Source organism: Hemiscyllium ocellatum, chromosome 3, assembly GCF_020745735.1.
Source record: "Hemiscyllium ocellatum isolate sHemOce1 chromosome 3, sHemOce1.pat.X.cur, whole genome shotgun sequence".
In the NCBI taxonomy this organism is placed as follows: Eukaryota; Metazoa; Chordata; class Chondrichthyes; order Orectolobiformes; family Hemiscylliidae; genus Hemiscyllium; species Hemiscyllium ocellatum.
In genome coordinates, this window is record NC_083403.1 from 111,881,836 (window position 1) to 111,904,931 (window position 23,096).

The 23,096-nt window shown below is 39.9% G+C and overlaps 1 protein-coding gene across 6 annotated transcripts in view; it reads left to right on the plus strand.

Annotated features, from left to right (window-relative positions):
* Nucleotides 1-21,361, plus strand: part of LOC132834225 (serine/threonine-protein kinase ICK-like) — a 76,273-nt gene extending 54,912 nt beyond the window's left edge. For 5 of the 6 annotated variants that reach the window (XM_060852918.1, XM_060852908.1, XM_060852899.1 and 2 more), the window contains 5 exons: nt 533-729; nt 811-959; nt 2,270-2,401; nt 17,612-17,722; nt 18,807-21,360. In XM_060852918.1, the coding sequence (XP_060708901.1) occupies nt 533-729; nt 811-959; nt 2,270-2,401; nt 17,612-17,722; nt 18,807-18,961 (744 nt within the window). In that variant the 3' untranslated portion in view covers nt 18,962-21,360. Of the gene's footprint in view, nt 1-532; nt 730-810; nt 960-2,269; nt 2,402-17,611; nt 17,723-18,806 lie in introns of all 6 variants that reach the window. The other variant, XM_060852934.1, reaches the window with a different exon arrangement.
* The last annotated feature ends 1,735 nt before the right edge of the window (nt 21,362-23,096 follow it).

The window sequence follows — 23,096 nt, forward strand, 5'->3', positions numbered from 1 at the left end:
CACTTGAGTTCCTGCCATGTACAAGGTGGGAGGTGTCCCCACGTGTAATGGTGGTATCTATGTCCACACTCTGACACATCTTGCAGCGTCTACTGTGACAGGGTTGTATGGAGTTGTCCTGAGAGCCAGGCAGCTCCAAATCATCATACAATGTGATGGATATAAGTTTGCTTGTTTGCTCGTTCATTTTCAAATGAACCTTCCAGCTCAGTGAGCAAACTTACACCCAGAACCTCAATCTGACCTACAAATCTACTCAGAACTCGCTAATACCATGTTATTTTGTTTGACCATATCTTTGAAGACTCTTGGGCTATGTTACAATGTTAGTTCTATATCATCGATTGTTTTTCAAGATTTCCAGTGAACAATGTTGTTCATTACAATTTAGCTTTGAACATTTTGTTTTAATACCTGATGAACAGAGAACATTACAATGCAGTACAGACCCTTTTGCCCTCGATGTTGTGCTGACCTGTGAAACTAATCTTAAGCCCATCTAACATACACTATTTTTCTTCTATTATTGCAGAAAGTGAACAAGACAGAGGAAAGTATATGCAGCAGCAGCAGCAGCACACAGCCAAATGGCAGTGCTCGACGATGGAATAATGTACTTTTGAAAGATTTCAACAACTGGAGTGATTCAGGGGATTTAGCATCTAGCTCTCCGACTAAAAATGCACGTTTAAATGATAAAAAACGACCAAGTCAGGAATCACAGTTTAAGTAAGAAGGCCATTGTTATAATTAAATGTCATTTTCAAATTTTTCTTAATTTTTAAATAATTTGATATGCATCCGTTACAGAATGGGAAACCTTCTAGATTTCTCTTCAAGTGGTAAATCAAACAGCAGCAATATGCCTACAGCCATTATAATGCCTCTCCCAGATACAAGTGCATCTAGAGCTGCTTCAGCCAAGTATCACTATCTGAAACAATCCAGGTATCTACCAGGTTCGTAACAAAAAAAGTTGTTTAAATTAAGCAAAGAATATTTCATTAGGACTAAAGTGTAGTATGAGCTTCAAGCAGGTTTAAATTGCATATGTTTATGTAAACAACAACTGCAATATTAACAACTAGTAGAGTGAGTAATCTGTTTCTATCTCATTATCCATACCACCTCTTGTTTCTATTTGCTACTAATCTTCTAATTCACAATTATCATGCTCTCCTTTGGACTTTCATCAAATCTTTTGGGCTTAAACCCTATGTTTTGCATCATGTAGTTGCTATTTTTTGATTTATCTTTCCAGTATTTCTTTTAATTTCACTGCACCTTTGAGAGAGTGAATGCTGTTCTGAACTGAGAGCTTATACGCACCTGTATATATGAGTAGATGGCAGTCCCAGAGTGTACTGTAAAATTGAAAAAATGTAACTGTGAAATGATGCTTGAGTTTTGGTTGCTGTTTTGACAGCAATTCGAATTAAACTGATCAGTTTAAGTTATGTCCCAGGATGCCAAAACTCAAGCGAGTTTGAATTTATTGTTTTGCCAACATCGAACCAATGAGACAATCTGATGTTGGGTTATAAAATGCAAACATTTTGAAAATTGGAAGGAGAGCAACTGCCATCAAAACACAAAATCCTGGAGATCTAACATCTTGCTCTCCAAGAAATTAGGAAACACTTTCTATCAAAGGTACATTTTCGTATGAAACATAGCCACAGTAAAAAGCAAGAAGACAACCCATAGGACTCATCAGTTGGAAGATGACGACAGCAGCTGTGTAGTTTTGAAATTAAGTTAATGTAATTTTAATAAGGGCCTTATTGGAACAGCATTTTGTTATAGAGTTGAAGGCAGGTAATAAGCACTTAAGAGGAATAGGGGCCTAAAATTGTGATTAGTTGTTTAATGTTCACTTTTAGAGTTAAGAAAAAAATATCAATTTATTTTTTAAAAAGTGGAATTTGGGAGTTCTCTGTGACATTCATATTTTAACAGATTACAAGGTGAGGTGAGCTTTTCCGGGTGTTTGGTTTAATTAACAGAGGGGTTCAATGCTGTGTTGTAACAATCAACTGAAAACATTTTTCCCTAGAGAACAGTAAAGTTATTGTTGAGTAGTAGAAATAGAGACTGGACAAAATAAAACTTCAGTTAACATTACAGTAACTGGATAATCTGAAGGCATTTAAAATAATCTTAATTTTAAAATTAAAAAAAATATATTTTTTGGCTTTCATTTTTACATTATTGAAACTGGTGGACAATCATTACAATTTTAATAATAGTGGTCTTTTTGATCCGGTAGGAATAAATGCCAAGGGCACCCCAATTGCCAATGCAGGTAAAGATTTCAATGCTCGCAGTCCCTGGGCCAATTCTAATCTTTCCAATAAACTTTCAGGAGTGGTTGGAGGAACTCTTCCTATCAGCAATGCAGGTACTGAAGTTACATTATGTTCGCTCCTATGTATTATTTTTCAGGGAAATTGTTTTTGATTCAAAGCTCCAGTAATTTCAAAACACAGTTGCCTACAATATACAATGCACAATATTCATATTACTGTTGGTAAGTACACGTTCTAAAATTGCATGCATCTGAAGATCCCTAGAAATTTTGGGCTGTTTTATTAAAATCTTTTGTGATATTTGCTCACTTTTGGCAGCATTTTGCCTTGGTGATGGGAGGATGTATGTCTTGCTTGTAATATCTTAACAAAATTTCAGTTGTGATTCACTTTTATATTAGCGCCATTTAATCTTTCCAGAAGCTGAAACTGAAGTAAGCATGTTTCTCAATTTTTCTCTGTATAAGCTAACATTCCATTCAGCAAGGTCCCTCTTGGTAGGCTGATCCAGAAGATTAAAATGAATGGGATCCATGGTGATTTGGCCACTTGGATCCGGAGTTGGCATGCCCATAGAAGGCAGAGGGTAATGGTGGAAGGGTCTTTTGCTGGCTGGAGGTTCGTGACTTCTGGTGGGATCTGTACTGCGACTTCTGTTTGTGATTATATGTAAATAACTTGGATGAAAATGTAGATGGGTGGGTTAGTAAGTTTGCAGATTATACAAAGATCAGTGGAGTTGAACAGCATTGATGTACAGAGGGATCTTGGGGTTCAGGTCCATAGTTCCCTGAAAGTGACCACGCAAGTGAAGAGGTTATATAGCATGCTTGCCTTTATTGGTTAGGGGATTGACTGTAAGAGTCAGGATATCATTTTGTGGCTTTATAAGACTTTGGTGAGGCCATGCGTAGTGTGCTATGTTCGCTTCTGGTTGCCACATTACAGGAACGATGTGGAGAGGGTACAGAATAGATTTACAAGGATGGTGCCTGGATTACAGGGTATGAGCTCTAAGGAGAGGCTAGAAAAACTCAGGTTTTCTCTGGAGTGGTGGAGGCTGAGGGGATACAGGGTAAACATCCATACAATTGAGATGTATAGGTAGGCTTGACGGTCCGAATCCTGTTTTCCTTTTTCCCCAGAGCTGAAATGTCTCACCTGGGGGGAACATGCATTTAAGGTGAGAGGACCAAAGTTCAGAGAACATCGCTTTTTTCAGAGTGTAGGAGTCTGGAACGTTTCGTCAGGTGTGGTGGTAGAGGTGGAAACGGCAGGGGTGTTTAGGGAACTTTTAGATAAGCATACAAGGAACAGAGGAATATGGACTAAGAATAGACTGAAGGGATTTGTTTAATTTGTCATGTTTGATGCATAATTGTGGGCTGAACGGCCCGTACCTGTGTTGTACTGTTCTTGTTTTATAGATATGCAGTTTGAGATTGTCATATATCTCAACTAGCAAAATATCCAAATCTTTTTAAGAGCTGTTTAACTATTTATCATTGAGAGTAAACAATCTGGTCTTAAACCTTTTCAAAAACCACCTTAAGCAATTGTCTTATCCTAAGGTCAGTATGGAGGTACAGCAAACTTTGTTTTAACCGGCACCTTATGACTCAGCAGTCTTGATAAAGTGGCAAAATTTCTGTACCTGAAATATGAGACATTTGTGATATTATCGCGATCTCGGTGATGTCTGAGTAGTTAGTTGAGGGTATGAAGAAGAAGATGCTCTGCTGCTAAGTATTATTTAAGGCAAAGTTGCATTATTATTTGTGATTTATGGTGTAAATAAAGTATAACAGTGATGTATGTAGTCCTGCATTAAGTTTCTGTTACTTAGTTTGTGTTTATATTGATTATGTGGATCTCTTGATCAACCTGCACACTCCTGGTTCCAAAGGGGCCACTTATTAAAATGTTTGCTGTACTATATTCTATGATAGCCTTCTGTGGTATTAACTATTCTAGGACTGACAGTGAAACAGCACCCTAATGTTAAGTAAAAACAATGACTGCAGATGCTGGAAACCAGATTCTGGATTAGTGGTGCTGGAAAAGCACAGCAGCTCAGGCAGCATCCTCGGATGCTGCCTGAACTGCTGTGCTTTTCCAACACCACTCATGTTGTCGTCCGTACTTTTGAGCAGATCAATGGAACCCAGATGAGGCATCTTTCCTCACTGAGCATTAATTGCATCCGTTCTGCATCTGTTTGGCGCAGGTAGAATTAGAAACTCAAGGACAATTACATAAACTGTGACATCCTGTAGACTTTGAAAAGAGTAATTCCTTTTACTCTTGGGAAGGTAGTTGCTGTCATAGGAAAACTTATGACATTTTTGTTGGCTTTTGTAATTTGAATCCATAAAGCAATATCTTAGACATTTCTTTACATTCACTCTTGAGACATGGGCATCACTGGTTGGCCATCATTTTATTGCCGGTCCCAAGTTGCCCTTTGGAAGGTTATGGTGAGTTACTGTCTTGAACTGCTGAAGTCCATGTGCTGTTGGTAGGCCTACACTGCCATTATTGAAGGAATTCTGGGATTTTGACCCAGTGAAATTGAATAAAGTGAGAAATGCATTGAAGTTAGGATGATGAGTGGCTTGGAGGGGAACTGGCAAGTGGTGGTGTTCACATGTATCTGTTGCCCTTGTTCTTCATGATGGGTGTGGGTTTGGAAGGTGTTGTTGAATGATAGTTGCTGGATTTCTGCAATGCATCTTGTTGATAGCAGCAATGTGTACTACAGAGTGTCAGTGGTGGAGAGAATGGGTATAGTGCCAGTCATGTGGGTTGCTTTGTCCTAAGTGAGGTCAAGCTGCTTGAGTACTATTGCAGTTGCACCCATCCAGGCAAGTGGAGAGTATTTCATCGCACACTTGACTGTGTCTGTAGATAGTGTGCAAGCTTTAGGGAGTCAGAAGGTGAGTTATTTGCTGCAGTATTCCTAGCCTCTGCCCACCTCTTGAAGCCACTGTATTGATATGGTGAGTCTAGTTGAATTTCTGGTCAATGGTAATGTCATGCCTGATTTAATTATGGTAATGCCATGAATATCAAGACATTTCTTATTGGAGATGGTTATTCCCTGGCATTGTGTGGTAGGAATGTTACTTACCAGTTGTCAGCCGAAGCTTGGCTGTTGTCCACGTCTTGTTGCATTTGAATATTTACATGCGAATGGTGCAGAACAACCCCCCCCCCCCCCCCCCCCCACCCCCAATTTTATGATGGAGGGAAGGTTGTTAATGAAGCAGCTAAAGATAGTTGGACCAAGGTCATTACCCTGAGGAACTCCTGCTGAGATGACTGACTTGTACCAATCACAACCATCTTCCTCTGTGCCAGGTGTGTCTCTAACCAGCGGAGAAATGACCTCCTCATTCCTGAGATTTCGGTTTTGCTAGAGCTCTTTGATGGCACACTTGATTGAATGGAGCCTTGTTGTCGAGGACTATCGCTCTTTCTTCACCTCTTGAATTCACCTGTTTTGTCCATGTTTGAACCAAAGCTGTAATTAGGTCAGGAGCTGACTGACACTGGTGAAACCCAAACTAGGCATCACTGAGCAGGCTCCGTTTGATAGCATTGTTGATAACACTTTCCATCACTCTACTGATGATTGACACTAGACTGTTTGTTTAGTAATTGGCAGGATTGAATTTGTCCTGCTTTTTGTGAACAAACAAACCTGGGCAATTTTCCACATTGTCAGGTCGATGTCAATGTTGCAGCTGCACTTGAACAGTTTGACGCAGGGTGTGGCCGTTCTGGAGCACAAGTCTGCAGTATTATTCCCACATATCAGGGTCCATTGCCTTTGACTTAAAACCCAGACCTGACAACGATGTTGGATTTTCTTCCTTAGCGGGCATTTTTGGTCGCTGGATTTTGACGACAACTCAATGCCCTGGTTCCTTTTTTTATAAATATTTTTATTGAGAAGATGATTTTGAATTTTTTACAAAAAATATAAAATTACTACAAAATAATAGAACAATCTTGCAATATAACAACAGTAAACAAACTACTACCCCACTCCACAAACAATTTAAGAGAAAAAAACTCTGCACCAACTACAATTCAACAAATAACTAAATCAAAACAAAAAGAAACTAAATTAAACAAAGTTGAACCAAGGCCAATTAAACTAAGTTACAAGACTCAGTGCAATCCAAACCAAAGCTCCCCATCACCAGGAGCATCAGTTGGCCTCCCGTATTTGTTCAGAATTCCTCCTCCCAGGGGCTCCCGGGCCGCCAGACACAGCTCTCATGGCTACACAAAGGCTCTAACCGATATAGCCATTAAGTCAGCGGATATATAGTTCACAAAGGGCCATCACGTCCTATAAAACAATTTCCTTGTAAGGAAGTCTAGGGGGAATGTGCTCCATAACTAACCTACACCACCCTGAGAGTCCTGGGGGATCTTCCAACACCCAGCTCATCAGAATGTTCTTCCTTGCACAAAATGAAAGAATACTAAACAATTTCTTCCCATGCACGTCCATAAAGGGAAGATTAGGTAAACCCAGGAAGAGAGACACTGGATCTATCTTGATCTTGGTTCCCAAGACCCCTTCCAAAACACTCGCAATGTGCCCCAATACCTAAAGAAGCTTGTGGCATGACTACAAGCCATGAGTAAGAGTACCAACACCTTTTTTACATCTGGGCACATTGGGGATGCTCCAGTCTTAAATTTCGCAAGCCATTCTGGTGCCAAATAGACCTGGTTGAGTACCTTCAATTGGATAGCCTGTGTCCTATTGCAAATGAAAGTCTTCCTTACATTCTCCCAGATATCCTCCCTCTCCCCTGGTGAGATCTCTAGCCCCAGTTCCTGAGCTCAGATTCTACACAACAACTTGATGTCTTTCGAGACACTAACTCCTAATAAATAATGGAGGGTGCTGATCAAGAGAGTGCCTATGGATCAAAGCCCGCTCCTGTCCATATTCGACTTATAGGGATTAACCATTAATGTAGACTTTTTCTGTAGAAAGTCCCTATTCTGAAAGTAACAAAAGAGGTCCTTCCTAGATAGCTCATATATCTGACTCAGCTCCTTGAAAACCATCATGATCTCCCCTTCAAATAAGTCTCTCAAACAGGAAACTCCTCTGGACTCCCAGAGCCTAAAGCCAGAATCCATCAATCCCATTGGAATCCTGGCATTCCCACTATGGGGGTAAAAAGGGAAAGTTTTCTTGTAAATTTTGCTTTACTATGTCGCACCATTCTCCATGTTTTAACTGTGTTAAGGACAATTGGATTTCTGCCATTGTCCATAATAGTCCTCAACTTGTCTGTGATCAACAGATTAATGAGGGGATATTTTACCCGGGAGCCCTCTATATTCAGCAAAATTGACTATGGGTTCTGGCAAGCCCAATCAGCCGCATAAGATTGTAGGGAACTTAGTTGGTGTTTTTTAAAGTCTGGAAAATCTACACTCCTCCATCCCCTGTGGAAGCTGCAATTGAGTGAGCTTAAAAGAGGCCACCTGTGACGCGAGATAAAAGAGCTGAGTCAACTGTTAACTCACTGAGTTAACTGAGCCAACTCCATAGTGCCTGCTGAGGCAACATCAAAGGGAACATTCACATGGGGTATAATAAACAAGAAAGAATATTTATTTTAACCAAAGCTGTTCTGTCCAACCAGGATATCGGAAGATTAGTTCCAGTGCTGAAGGTCCTCTAGCAAATGCACAAAGTTAGCTTGATATAATCGCTCAAAAGTGGGGGTGATAAAAATACCTAAATACAAGAAACCTCCCTGTGACCATCTGAAAGGGAATCTGATTTCACCCCCAAGATCAGGTATTCCAGTTAGACCCCCGACAGGCATGATTTTGTAAAATTGATTTTGTACTCCTGAGAAAGAGCCAAATAAATTCAAGAAGCTGGGAGCCATCGCCCAAGAAGTTGACTAGCTGCCCTCCCTCTCACTGCTCCAGCAGCCCGATCAGGTGGATATTCTTCCGATGGCCTTGATTAAGGCTTGTACTCGCCGTTCCAGGGCCAGAACCCCCCCCCCCCCCCCGCCCCCCCAATATAATTCCTCCAACATTGTCCTGCCCAGGACAGAGTGGGAAGTAGTCAAAAAGTGTGTGTTTGTGTGCTATTTTGAGACTCAATCCACCTTCTTTCTCCACCAGAAAAAAAGGCAGCAGCAGTCCTATTGTTGGTGTCCAGTCCAGCTGCCTTCTCCATGCCGTTTATTCATTTTGTTCTGGAGTCCCATTGGGGATAAGAGGTATCTGGTTGCTTCACTCCATCTGCTGGCTGGAAATGAGCAAAGTTGAAAACACACGGTGTTTGGTGGTGGGGGAGTCCGGGATAGGGTGTGGTGGTGGGGGAGGTGGCAGGAGTTTACTGACCCATTGTGTTGCCTAGTCTCCTGAATGGGGGGGTGGACTCAGCAGGTGTTCGCTCTGTCAACTCATGGAAGTGAAACAGCGGCGGGGTGAGGCTTCAGCAATTATGCAGATCTCTTACACATAATTCACGTGTAATCTGTCCTCAGATCACTTCTACCTCAGAAGAGGTTCCAATGGTCCAAAAATGTGAATCCTTCTCCCCTGCACCAGTTGCTCTGCCAAACATTCATCTGCTTTATCCTCCTATTCCAAACCTCAATAGCTTATGGCATTGGCACTAATCGTGATATTACTACTCTTGACGCCCTCCTTTTTTTAAATTTCTGCCACCTTACTGTGTTCTGTCCTCAGAATCTTGTGCTTTTCTCATCCTTTGTTGTTAGTTGCAATGTGTACAACAACCTCTTGCTGCTCCTTCACCCCTTTGAGAATATTCTACACCATCTCTGGGATATCCTTGATCCTGGCACCATGGAAGCAACACACCATTCTGCTGTCTCTCTGGCCATGGAAATGTCTGTCTATGCCTCTGACGAGGTAGTCCTTTCACAATCGATCACTTGGAACTGAACATACCCTCTGTTAAGTTAGAGGCAGTCTTGTTACCAAAACGTGGCTGTCAGTGCTACTTGTGAGAGACCATCACCCCCTACATTTTCTAAAACAACATACTTGTTTGAGATGGGGGTAGACACAGGAGACTCCTGCACTACTTGCCTTGCTCTCCTACCTTTTCCTGGAGGTAACCCATTTACCTGATAGTATCTGCTGTTTTTTTTCCCATCCTAAAATTCCCTTCACACCCCCAGATCCTGTAAATTCATCATTGCCTCTAACTGCTGTTCTAACCTACCCATGCAATCCGCTAGGATTCACAACCAAACACAATTCCTTCAGTCATGGGAACTCTCCCTAATCTCTCTCATTCTCAGCACATCACTCTACTAAAGGTATCTTTACACCTTAACAATCTACAAACCCAAAAAATAGCCCAGTGTTACTGCTCCAGCCTAACTTAAGACATCGGTTTTATATTTTTTGTTTTTTCAAGGGACAGATCTCAACAAAAACATATCATAAAAAAAACTCACTCTACTCCCTATTGTATGAAAAAAGTAGTTCCACTTTAAAAACTAGCCATTTAACTGCTCCCCTGCTGTGAACTCCCCCACACAGGTATCTGGAAGGTCATCTGTGAATTTCACGCTTTTGTTTATTTTTCTTAGACTAACTCTGATGTCCAGAGATACTTGAAATGAAACAGCAGAGGCAGTCAGCTATGAACTCCTTGCTGGGGCAGGCAGTTCTGCAGGTTGAGTTCTCCGCCTGTTTCACTTCCCGTGTGGTCACTGCCTTTGTTTCTCTTCTTCCTTTTTTAAAGTGCTGTTTTGATTTTTGTTTCCTAATTACTGCTCCAAGAATTCAAGGAAATCAGCTCCAACACTGAAAATAACTTTTAAGAAAAGGAGTAGCTCTTAGAGCCACAATTTCTTTCCTATCCTCCATCTCAAATTAGCCAGAGTCCAAAGACCTACTATGTTTTGTAATTCTTTTCCTTTACGTAAACTGATCATGTACTGTCCACTGGATACATTGCAGCAACTCTCTGAAGGTCTTTCGGTATCATTTTCCAAACTCTCAATGTATCTGTTTCTCAAGTTTGTAGTGGTGTCCAACAAATTGAAGAGATTGCTATGCTGCTTAGCTGTGGAATTGTTGGAAAAATCAGAAGTAATTCAATGATTTCAGCCATTTTAGTTTATTCTAATTCATGGAAGATCCATCTTGTTTTGACAATGGGAACTCAAAAACTGGTCTGGAATACATGCTAGAATTCTACACTGCAGTCAAGGGAAAATGTGATCAATCATTTCATTACTTCATGTTTATTTAAAATTTGAAGCACATTTATCCGTACTATTGATATCCATTTTTTAATTTCAGCTCTCATTGGTGCAACTCATTGAGTTTTCTATTGGATAATGGCAGGGCAAGAGAGTGAGAAGGCCCTAGCAGGAAAGGGAATTCAAATCAAATATACATGCATATTTTTACTTTTGAATTTGTTTTTTTTGGGGGGACTGGCTACGCACAAACTGGCTGATATACTTCCTACATAAAAAGTGGCAACATTTTGAAAGGTGCCGTATTGATACAGTTTCTTTGTTAGACTGCAACATTACATCTCATTGCATCTGGCTATGGGAAGGAAGAGGTGGCATCGAAGGTGCATGAGGTTTCGTATCTGATGAGAATGGTGTTTACCAAGGGAGAAATTGAGTAAGGTGGCTTTTAAGGTATCTGTAGCTATTGGGTTTGTCAGACACTAGGTTTGATGGATCAGGAAATGAAGGCAGCTGAATTGGAGCATCTTTTGTATGGAAGGTGAAATTTTACTTATTCTGAACTTGAGGATATTCCTATTTCTCAGTGGGGTGCAGCACTCAATACCTATTCAACGGTGACCGGGGGTTGATACGGAAATTTGACCTGTGGGTGGGAAAGGATGGATACATCATAATGAATGAGGAAGTAGCTTGTTGCAATTTATACATTAATTTGGCAGTTTTTACCTAGAAATAGATTTGGTTTTTTTTATCGTGAATTTACCACAGAATTTCATGCAACATATCTACAGGTACAAGTAAACATTACGACCGTGTGACACCATTCAGTTTCTAATACAGTACACGTAGTGCTTATCGAAACAATTTGACTTCGGACACTACCGTCAACTAATTTTCCATGTCCACTTCACAAAATTCTAAATGTCTTTCCTATTATAAAACCATTTTGCACCAATAGTTATTCAATAATCTACTGCAAATGAACAGATGAAAATCTGAAAGAGACAGCAATGCACTGTCACCTGTTTTGAAATCTGGTTCAAGTTCAAAATGTTGGGACATTTACTGACATTTACTTTGAACGAAGGTAATAAGTGTGTACCTAGTTCCAGTTTGTCATACAGGAGAAGTCCTGAGCACTTAAAGATCCATAATTGTCAGTCTCATTTTGAATCATAAAGATGACTGATTTTGATAAATAGGAAAAATGATCGTTGATACTGCAAGGTTGGACTTACGAGGTTAAACCAGTCAATATGGAGCTTAAGTCATGTGATGTGCAGTTTATATTTATACATTGACATTAATTATTCTGTCATGTAGATTAACTATAATTTCAATTTTGTCTTATTCAGTGATTGCATTTCATTCCAAATTGTTTATTTAACTTGACTAAATTCTTTGGGGTAGCAGAGAAGATTGATCACGGTAATGTAACGGACATCTCTATGGATTTTAGCAGGGAACTTTGCAATTTGTTGACATTAGAATGGCATAGAGAGATTCGTGAAATGGGCAGAGTATGGGACATTTAGTTCAACACAATGTAGTGTGGAGTGTTGTGCTTTGCAAAAGCTCACGTGGAAAGATGATTCAAATCTACATTTCATGGCTTTGAAAGTATGGATGTGAAACAAGTGTGGTGTCAAACACATTGTAAAGATGGTAGGACAAGTTGATACGGTGGTTAAAAGTCTCATGGGTTACTTTGTTTTTTAATTATAGGAATAGAATGTAGAGGCAGACAACATGTTAAACTTCATAAAATAAGTGATATAATAGACAATTTTGATACTGCAATTCAGGAAAGATGGACAAAGACCTATAGAAAGCAGCCAGGTTTGAGGGATGTTTGGATGTTAGGTGATTTTGGAAAAGCAGGATTGTTTTTGCAGGAATGATTGATATTTACAAGGAGACAGGATTTGGAGAGGAAACAGCAGTTCCTGTGCCCGACTGGGAGCTTTTTCTAAATCACTTGTAAAAGATTTCAGAGGGACATGATAAATATTTAGGATCTGGATTGCACTATCTAGAATCAGAATCAGAATGTACCATTGGAACTAATAGAACATTACAGCGCAGTACAGGCCCTTCGGTCCTCGATGTTGTGTCAACCTATGGAACCAATCTGAAGCCCGTCTAACTTACACTATTCCATTTTCATCCATATGTTTATCCAATGACCATTTAAATGCCCTTAAAGTTGGCAAGTCTACTTACTGTTACAGGCATGGCGTTCTATGCCCCTACTACTGAGTTGAGAAACTACCTCTGACATCTGCCCTATAGCTATCACTCCTCAATTTAAAGCTACGTCCCGTCATGCTGGCTATCACTGTCCGAGGATAACGGGTCTCACTATCCACCCAATCTAACCCTCTGATTGTGTTATGTCTCAATTAAGTCACCTCTCAACCTTCTTCTCTTAAATGAAAACAGCCTCAAGTCCCTCAGCCTTTCCTCATAAAACCTTCCCACCATACCAGGCGACATCCTGATAAATCACCTCTGAACCCTTTCCAAAGCTTCCACAACCATCCTATAATGTGGTGACCAGAACTGTACATAGTACTCTAAGTACGGCTACACCAGAGTTTTATACAGCTACAACATGACCTCATGGCTCCGAAACTCAATCCCTCTACTTATAAAAGCTAACACACCATATACCTTATTAACAGCCCGATCAACCAGGCTGGCAACTTTCATCAATCTATGTGCATGGACACCGCGATCTCTCTGCTCATCTGCATTACCAAGATCCTTACCATTAGCTCAGTACTTTTTCTTCCTGTTGTTCCTTCCAAAGTGAATCACCTCACACTTTTCCACATTAAACACTCAGCCCAGTTCTGCAGCTTATCTGTGTCCCTATGTAATCTGCAACATCCTTCAGCACTATCCACAACTCCACTGACCTTAGTGTCATCCTCAAATTTACGAACCCATCCTTCTACACCCTCATCGAGGTCATTTATTAAAATGATAAACAACAGTGGCCCCAAAACAGATCCTTTTGGTACACCATAAGTAACTGAACTCCAGGATAAATATTTCTCATCACCCATCCCTTCTTTCTTTCAGCTAGCCAATTTCTGATGCATACTGCTAAATCACTCTCAATTCCATGCCTCTGTAATTGTGTAATTCCTACACATTATTGAAATCTATATACTCCGCAACAACCTGACATGGTATGTAGACGGGCTAACAAGGGACAAGGCCACATCCTCATCCAGCTGTTTGGTTACCTTCTCAAGAACTCAAGGTTTGTGAGGCATGACCTACCCTTCATAAAACCGTGTTGACTATCCCTAATCAACTTATTCCTTTCTAGATGATTATAAATCCTATCTCTTATAACCTTTTCCAACACTTTACCCATGACTGAAGTAAGCCCCACTGGTTTATAATTAGCAGAGTTGTCTCTATTCCCCTTCTTCAACAAGGGGACAACATTTGCTATCCTTAGGGCACTATTCTTGTAGACAATGACAACGTAAAGATCAAAGCCAAAGTCTCTGCAATCTCCTCCCTGACTTCCCAGAGAGTCCTAGGATAAATCCCATCCAGCCCAGGGGACTTGTCTATTTCACACTTTCCAGAATTGCTAACATCACCTCCTTATGAACCTCTGTCGTATCTTGTCTAATAGTTTGTATCTCAGTATTGTCCTTGATAATGTTTTTTTCTCCCCAGTGTGAATACGGAGGAAAAGTACTCATTCAGTGCTTCCCCTATCTCTTTCAACTCTATGCAACAATTCCCATTATCATCCTTGATTGGCCTTAGTCTTACTCTAGCCTTTCTTTTATTCATGATATACCTATAGAAAGCTTTAAAGTTTTTCTTGATGCCATCGACTTCTCATGTTCCCTCCTGGCTCTTAGCTCTGTCTTTAGGTCTTTTCTGGCTAACTTGTAACTCTCAAGCGCCCTAACTGAGCCTCCACATCTCACCTAACATAGGCTTCCTTCTTCCTCATGATGAGGTTCAACCTCTTTAGTAAACTACACCTCCCTTGCTTGACCACTTCCTCCCTGCCTGACAGGTACATACTTATCAAGGACATGCAGTTGCTGTTCCTTGAACAAGCTCCACGTTTCAATAGTGTCCATCCCCTGCAGTTTCCTTCTCCATCCTATGCATCCTAAATCTTGCCTAATCGCTTCATAATTGCCTTTTCCCCAGCTATAACTCTTTCCTTGCGGTATATACCTATCCCTTTCCATTTTTAAACTAAATGTAACTGAATTGTGGTCACTATCACCAAAGTGCTCACCTATCTCCAAATCCTCTGGCTTGGTTCATTGCCTAGTACCAAATCCATTATGGCCTTGTCCCTTGTTGGCTACATACTATGTCAGGAAACCCTCCTGCATACGTTGGACAAAAACTGACCCATCTAAAGTACTTGAGCTGTAGTACTTCCAGTCAATATTTGGAATATTAAAGTCCCCCATAACAACTACCCTGTTACTTTGGCTCCTATCCAGAATCCTTTCCTCTACAGCTCTGGGACTACTCGGAGACTTATAGAAAACTCCCAACAGGGTTACCTCTCCTTTCCTGTTTCAAACCTCTGCTCATATTACCTCAGTAGACAAGTCCTCAAACTTCCTTTCTGCCATCGTAATACTGTCCTTGATTAACAATGCACACTTCACCCTCGTTTACCATCTTCTCTGTACTTCACATCTAAATCCCGGAACCTGCAACAACTATGTCTCCGAAATGGCCACAACATTGAAGTCCCAGGTATCAACCCATGCTGCAAGTTAACCCCCCCCCACCTTATTCCGGATGCTCCTAGCGTTGATATAGACGTGCTTCAAACCACCTTCCTGCTTGTCGAGCACTCTTTTGACTTTGAAACCTTATTTCTGACCTCATTACTCTCAACTTCCTGGACACTTGACCTACGATTACACAGGATCCTTGCTGAATTTGTTTTAACCCTCCCAAAGAACATTAGCAAATTTACCCCGCAGTATATTGGTACCCCTCTGGTTCAGGTGTAGACCATTCTGTTTGTAGAGGTCCTACCTACCTGAGAATGAGCCCCAATTATTCAGGTATCTGAGTCACTCCCTCCTGCACCATTCCTGTCACCTCTCTTTCCCTGTTCCTTGCCTCGCTAACCCGTGGCACGAGTAACAAATGAGAAATGACAACTCTTTGTTCTAGCTCTAAGCTTCCACCCTAGATCCCTGAATTTCTGCCTTAAATCCACATCTCTTTTTCTACCTATGTTGGTGCCTATGTGGACCACGACTTGGGGCTGCTCCCTTCCTCCTTGAAGATCCCGAAAACATGATCCAAGACATCACGGACCCTGGCAACTGGGAGGCAACACACCAATAGTGAGTCTCTCTCTTGAGATTTCATTTCCTACAATGTGGAAATAGGCCCTTCGGCCCAACAAGTTCCTCCAAAGAATAACCCACCCAGACCCATTCCCCTAACGCACCTACCTGTATGGTACATATTTAGCATGACCAATTCATCTAAGCTGCACATCTTTGGACTGTGGGAGGAAACCGGAGCACCCGGAGAAAACCCACGCAGACACAGGGAGAATGTGCAAACTCCACACAGATAGTCACCCGAGGCTGGAATTGAACCCAGGTCCCTGGCGCTGTGAGGCAGCAGTGCTAACCACTGAGCCACCCAGAACCTCCTGTCTGTCCCTCTAACAATGGAGTGCCCAATGACTAATGCTCTACCTTTCTTTCACCCCCTACCCCCCCTCCCTTTTGAACAACAGGGACTGCCTCTGTCAGAGACCTATACCCAATGGCTTACCCCTGGTAAGTTGTGTCCTCCCCCCACCCCAAGCCCCCGCCAGCAGTATCCAAAACTGTACGCTTGTTATTTAGGGGAAACGGCCACAGGGGATCCCTGCATTGGTTCTCGGTTCCTTTTCTGTCCCCTGACTATAACCCACTTGCATTTTTCTTGTGCCTGAGGTGTGATTAACCTCCATAACTCCTTTCAGTAACTCCCTCTGCCTCCCAAATGATCCGAAGTTCATTCAGCTCCAGCTCCACTTGGCTCATGCAAGTTTCGAGGAGATGGAGTTGGGTGCGCTTCCTGCAAATGAAGTCAGCAGGGACACTATTGGTGACCTTTTGCCTCCCACATTCTGCAGGAGCATTCAACTGCCCTAACCTCCATTCCCACTATTCTAAATTCCTAAAGAGACTATTGAAAAATAAAAAATTAAAACAAACTAGTTATCTTACCAATCCCGTGCAGAACTCTTTTTGTTAGAAGAGGAAGATGGGTGGGAGACACTAGCTAACTATGTGTATTGGATGACACAACCAAATATATTACTTGAGTTACTCAGCAGTGTCCACTCCTCAGCAGCACTCCACCTATTCACGAGGTAAGTTCTTTAAGCAGTGATTTACTTTCCCGGCAATCTCCTGGTCATCGTTCCTGCTCTTCCTGTTGCTAAACAAAAATGGAGGGTCCCAATGCTCAAGGTAAGTTCTTAAAGTCTCACAAGGTGATGTAGGTGGCTCATTAAATATTTTTGAGATTCTCATAGCTCAAGGAAACTAAAATGTATCATTGTAGATGGGAATGTGAAATTTAAAACATATCAGGTACACTCTTGTTGAATGTTGGAATGGGTTTGAGGGACCAAATTGACTTCTGCTTCTGTTCTTGTTTGAATGTTCTTAGATCACTTTAAGTTTTGTAACAGTACATGAAGCTGAGGAACTTGCAGGGCTGCAGATAAAAAGTGAGTGGTGTTGGACTAAGCTTGGCTGCTGTTTGAAACAGCCAGCTGGAGGCCAATTCACCCTCATCTGTCCCAAATATTTCGATGATATTAGTTAGGAGGGGTAGACTTTACCTCAGGTATTTGATTCCAGCAATGATCCCAAACCGATGTCATTCATTTTAGTGCAAGCACATGTCACTGATGAATACAATTTAAAAAAAAATAAAAATTATGGGGATTACTTAATTAACTTTTGTTTCTGCTTAAGTTTTAAGAAAAATGTATTTTTTGTCATTGGTTAGTGTTTTATTTTTCAGTTTATGCAACTGGTACTGATACCTCTGGAGGATACACATCATTTCTTAAAAAAGAAGTTGGATCTGCTGGCCAAAGAGTGCGGTTAGCACCCGTTGGGGAAACTGATTCTAGTAAGTATAACAGACTTGTTCAATTGGACTATGTGCACTTTTTCAGTTAAACTTCATAGAAAAATGGCGAAGAAGGTTCAACACACTTCTTTCCTTTTTCTTGTTTGGAATAATGTTTCACAGGCGCTAATACCTCCTTTTTGTACTTTGGCCCGAATAACTTTGTCAACTGAGATGGTGTTAACGAACATCAAAGCTGAGCCTGAAATAAAACAATGAATAGTAGGTGCTGGAAATCTGAAACAAAAGCAGAAATTGCTGGAGGAACTCAGCAGATCTGGCAGCATTGGTGGGGAGAAAACAGAACTAATTTCCCTGAAGAAATGACCTTCTGAATTCCTTCAGTGATTTCTAGTTTCGTTTCAGAAAGCCAAGCCTGAACCTGTTCTTGAATGATGTCCACAAAGATCTTCACCAGGATCACTGAACAGCAAGTTGTAGGATGCTGTCATGGTTTCCTTAACCCAGGGACTCAGTGACATATACTCTTTGTATTCTTTCCCAAAATCTGAATGATTCTGCTAAAGGCAGCATTTATTGGTCAACACTCATTGTCCTTGGGATAGTAATATGTCACTTCCTTGATCATTGCAAGTCCACCTGGCAGATACACCCACAGTGCTGTTCGGAAGGGAGCTCTAGGTTTTGACACAGCAGCACTGAAGGAGTGGAGACATAGTTCCAATTGACAATTTGTGACTTGTAGAGGAACTAGCAGCTGGTTCTTTCCTCATGCATTGACTGCCCTTTATAGATGGTAGAGTTTGGGGGCTGTTAAAGGATCATTGACTGAACTCTGTAAACTCAGCTTGGATCAGAAGTTGCTGTCCTTAAATAGAAGTGCAATTTTAAGTTCTGACTACTATAAAGTTTTACTTTAAGTGTATTTCAAGTTAATTCTCCTATTGTCAATGAGCTGCAGCCTTTTTTTTAATATTCTGGCAAATGCTGACTAGTGTTAGAAATATGAGAAGTTTAATTGTAATTCTTGTGCATTAGTGCATAGGAAGCTGATTAATTGTTCAGAAATTATGACAACAAAACTATGTGGAAGGACTTTTTAAAAATATGTATTCATCTACAGGTTATGCAACTTGGAAATCCAATCGAGCACAGTTGGGATGTCAGCCATATAATTCATCGAGCAAAAACATCAGTGGGTTAATTCCACGTCCGCCTGCAGTCCATCCAATACATGGGCGAATTGACTGGTCTTCCAAATATGGAGGACATCGATAAAAATAGATGTATTTAGCATTTCAACTACTACTCAACAATGTCAGTTTCTTAATATCAGTAAATATCACAGTTTCTCTAACAATTGCCACATTTGAAGATGAATCTGGATTTCAGGCACCCAAAATATTGCTTGTGACGTTGTTTAGATTTGCTTCCATTAACAGTTGGCATTTTTTTTACACCTCTGGAGAAGATATTTTTGCAAGAGCTTTCTGAAAATTTGCCAGTTAATAGTAATTTAATTTTTTTTACATTTTTCTACTTCTGTATATATTGTGTAATGTGTAAAACAAGTTATCAGGTTTTTATAAATACAGATGTACTGTATTAAGTATTTTGTTAAAGGGCAGATAGACACATGCAGATCTTTTTGCATATGAAAACTACTATTTGAGGAATATACTCTGATTGTGATATGCAGTACACTACAAGTGAGACTCATTGAAATTTGCCTGTGGCAATCTACCAAGAAGGCATTTATTTTTCTAATTTTGGTGGGGATGGGGTCAGAATTTATTATTAAATGTGAGAAATTCTCACATTTCTAAAAGAAAAATAACTAGTCTTTTAAAAAGTAAGTAGAAAAATATTTCATTCACTTTTTGTCTTCTATCATCTGCCACTTTCTTTCATGGAAACAGACTTGTCCCCAGGTCTCCCTCTACAGTATGATTAACTAATTATTAAAAGCAGTTCCCCTTGGCCTGCTGATTTTCCTTCCTTTGTACCCAGTGGTGTCTTTCTCTCATGGCACAAGATTTAACAAATCCATTGCATGAAAACCTCTGAGTTCAAACATATACGTGTCACTAAATAGCACAAGCACATCGACACAGGTGTTCTATACCACTTCCCATCTTTGTACCTTTCTTCCCCAAATAATTTTCAGGTGGTGTTGAAAGTACATTGTGGAAATTTACTTTCAGATGTATTACTTGAAGATTATAGCATATAAATCCACTTTCAAAGCTTTGAAAAAAAAAGGGGTTGAGTTAAAGGTATTTTCTAATCAACAAGCCATCTTCAGAGTTGTTGCTATAAACCTCTGGAGCAGGTGGGTCTTGAACTCAGGCCTCCTGGCCTAGAGTTAAAGCTGCTACCACTGCCCCACTCGGGCCCATTGGTGATTTGAGTCTATGCCCCCACAGCATTAACCTGGTCCACTTGGCTAATAAACCAGTGAGGATGTCGCTACACCAACCTCTTCCCTAAAGGATAAACTTGTAGACTGAGTGTAAATTTTGAATGATCAGTGTTTGGTGCAGGAGGACTGATTTTGGTTTGTTGGTCTCCATGTACGGTTTGCTTTGTGTATGTGGGCATGTCCTAAATTCCTTCAAATCATCTTGGTAACATGGCCCATTTTGCTTGCCTACTCTCATGTCCTGACTTGAAGCACATTTAATCTGAGCGCGTATATCAGAGCTGAAAGTTGAGGCAGACTCCTAATATGTAAATAGCACTAAGCATTTATTTGTGGAAAAATGGGGATGGGGGTCAACTTATATGCTGAGAATAGACCTAAACATGCATTTTGGTATTAAAAACTGGGACCATCTTGTATAACAAATCAGCTTGTTCGCTATGATCTAAAAAACTTTTGATCGAAGGCAATTCCATTTTTTGTGTTAAGCAAAAATAATGTGCATACATAACGCCTGGACTAAAATTTACTTAATCTATGTGACCAAAAGACCAAACCAAATAGCCATTACATCAGTATTTTGCTTGTCTTTTACCAGCAAGTAACTTACGAAGTGCACCCTTGAGGTTTTAGTTGCATTCCTAAAAATCTCCAATATACAATGCTGCCATTTTCTTCCCTGGAATCACCATGGGTTTACTGTTGATGTAAAGGTGACCATTTTCAATATTCTTGTGGTTGCTCACTACTTTATTTACTTCCCATTTTCCACTCAAAACTTGCATCTTCTCTGCACAGTGCTGGAACAAATGACCTTTCTATGGATTTGAATAAAGATTAAATGTAAAGGTCACTCACAACAGTGTGAGAGCTTGTGTTTTCTGGTCTGCAGTGTAACGTCAGTTCCAGAGTTCAGGGAGAGATGAAGTGTCATTGAATTGACTCCATAGCATTTTCACTTTGGAGTTTTGACTGCATTTTTCTTGGTATTTCATTGTAAAAATTTTGACAAGTTTCAAGTTAATGCATTTTCCATGTGTTGGGGTATCTTTTTCTTTGCAGGTTTTATTCCACAATACTTTTTTTGGCGCTTCTGAAGCGTAATACTATATTTATGTTACATACACCTCTTTAATTTCCATTTTAACCTGTGGCATAGCTCACCAGATGCTTAATAGTGAAATCAAAATGTATTAAAGCAATGCAGGAAATTGCATATGTTAAATGAGTTTCAATTGTGCTGAATATTTTGCATTTTTACAGCTTTAATAGTTAAAAATTATTCAGTCAAATTTTCTATAGTACTGTACTGATAATTTCAAAGATTTTACTCTTAAAACTGTTCCTTGGATTTACATACTTATCAGTTGCATAGCATTAAAATTTAGATTTAACTGCTCAATTCTAGTGTTTTTCTCAGACTTAAGCATTTGTTAGATTTGGCAGTATCAAATATGAATACCACTTAGTTCAATTAAGTCTTTATATTCTCTAGTTGTTTGTCTACTTTTGAGTTTGTATGTAGGATGTTGGCTAAGTTGCTTGCATACTAAGATTATTAAGCTATATTTGAGAAAGGAAAAACTGATTTGTCCATTAGCACTGACCAAATACAATCACTTTGCAATCTTTGCACAAGTTACCTCCACACAAGAAATATAATTGAATCTGTTTTCTTGTTTCTTGCTATAAAATGTTTCATGGGCATCTTGCTGCGTTAAAGTTGGAGGACCTGGTCACATGAAAATGATTCAGACTGAATTATTTTAGGGCCAAATTAGTGAAAAATCAGGTTTCTCTGATTTTTCTTAGAACAAAGGAACTGAGTAAACCATTTAGCTCTTGAGCATATTCTATGTCTGCTCTGCACCCTAACTCTCTCTTTTCTTTCCTACATATCCCCAATACCTTTGGTCAACAAAATTCTTATCAATCTCAAATTTAAAATTAGAGATTTATCTAGCATCAACTTACGTTTGCTAAAACTTTCCAAATATTATGCTTTTTGTCTTGGAGGTATGATCAAGTGTGAGACAGTAGAATGGTACCTATCTCTTTCACAGTTTGGTTGATCTCAGCTGTTATTTTTTAAAGAGTTTGCTTATTATTTCAGTGAGTAATTACTTAACTGCACTGTGACAGTAAGACAGATTTCTGTTTGTAAGTTTTAAAAGAAATAGAAATGGTATTTATTGTATAGAACATCAAACTCCTTAAAGTTGATTATACAGTATATGGATCTTGTAGGTGGATGGTCTAGATGATTTTAAGCAGAGTTTGGTGATTGTTCTCAGTCTCTTTTGAGATGATTCAGTATGTTGTTGGATGATCTGTTTTCTCTTCATGAGTCAACAACTGCTTAATTTATATTATAGGCTAGGGTTTGACTAGGCAGAATCCAGGCTGGACATACTTGCAGACTGGCTGGAGAATGAGAAAAATAGACCTTTTCACATTTTACCTGCTTTTACCTTTCTGGCTTCTGACTTTGGAAATTAATGCCTTTAAATGCAAAGATCTTGCTAATATATGATCTTCCTCACAAACTAGGCTATTTTCTAACATGATTCACAACAGAGTTTGTGACCATTGTTTAAGATGATTAGATGGTTAGTGAGGCCCTCCAGATGTCCAGCTTCACTAATGAAAGTGGATCTTATCCACCTCAATAATTAGATTATGCATGAATATCTTTGAAGTAGTTCAGGCCATTGCATTCTGCCTTTGAGCTGCCCTTCTGGATGAGCTATCCACTTTCAATCTGTCTCTGTTCTTGTAGCTCGTCGGATGCAGTCATTTAAATATTTGGACATTTTGACCTTTTTAAAAACAATTTCATCCTTCGCTTCAGCTCACTCAATAAATAGTCATTTGTTTCCTCATTTCATTCCTGAAAGAACCGGCTCAAATGTTTAGATTATATCCCCTAGTTTAAAAGTGACCACCCTACACATGAGTAGTAACCTATCTGCTCACTTTATCTTCTAAGTC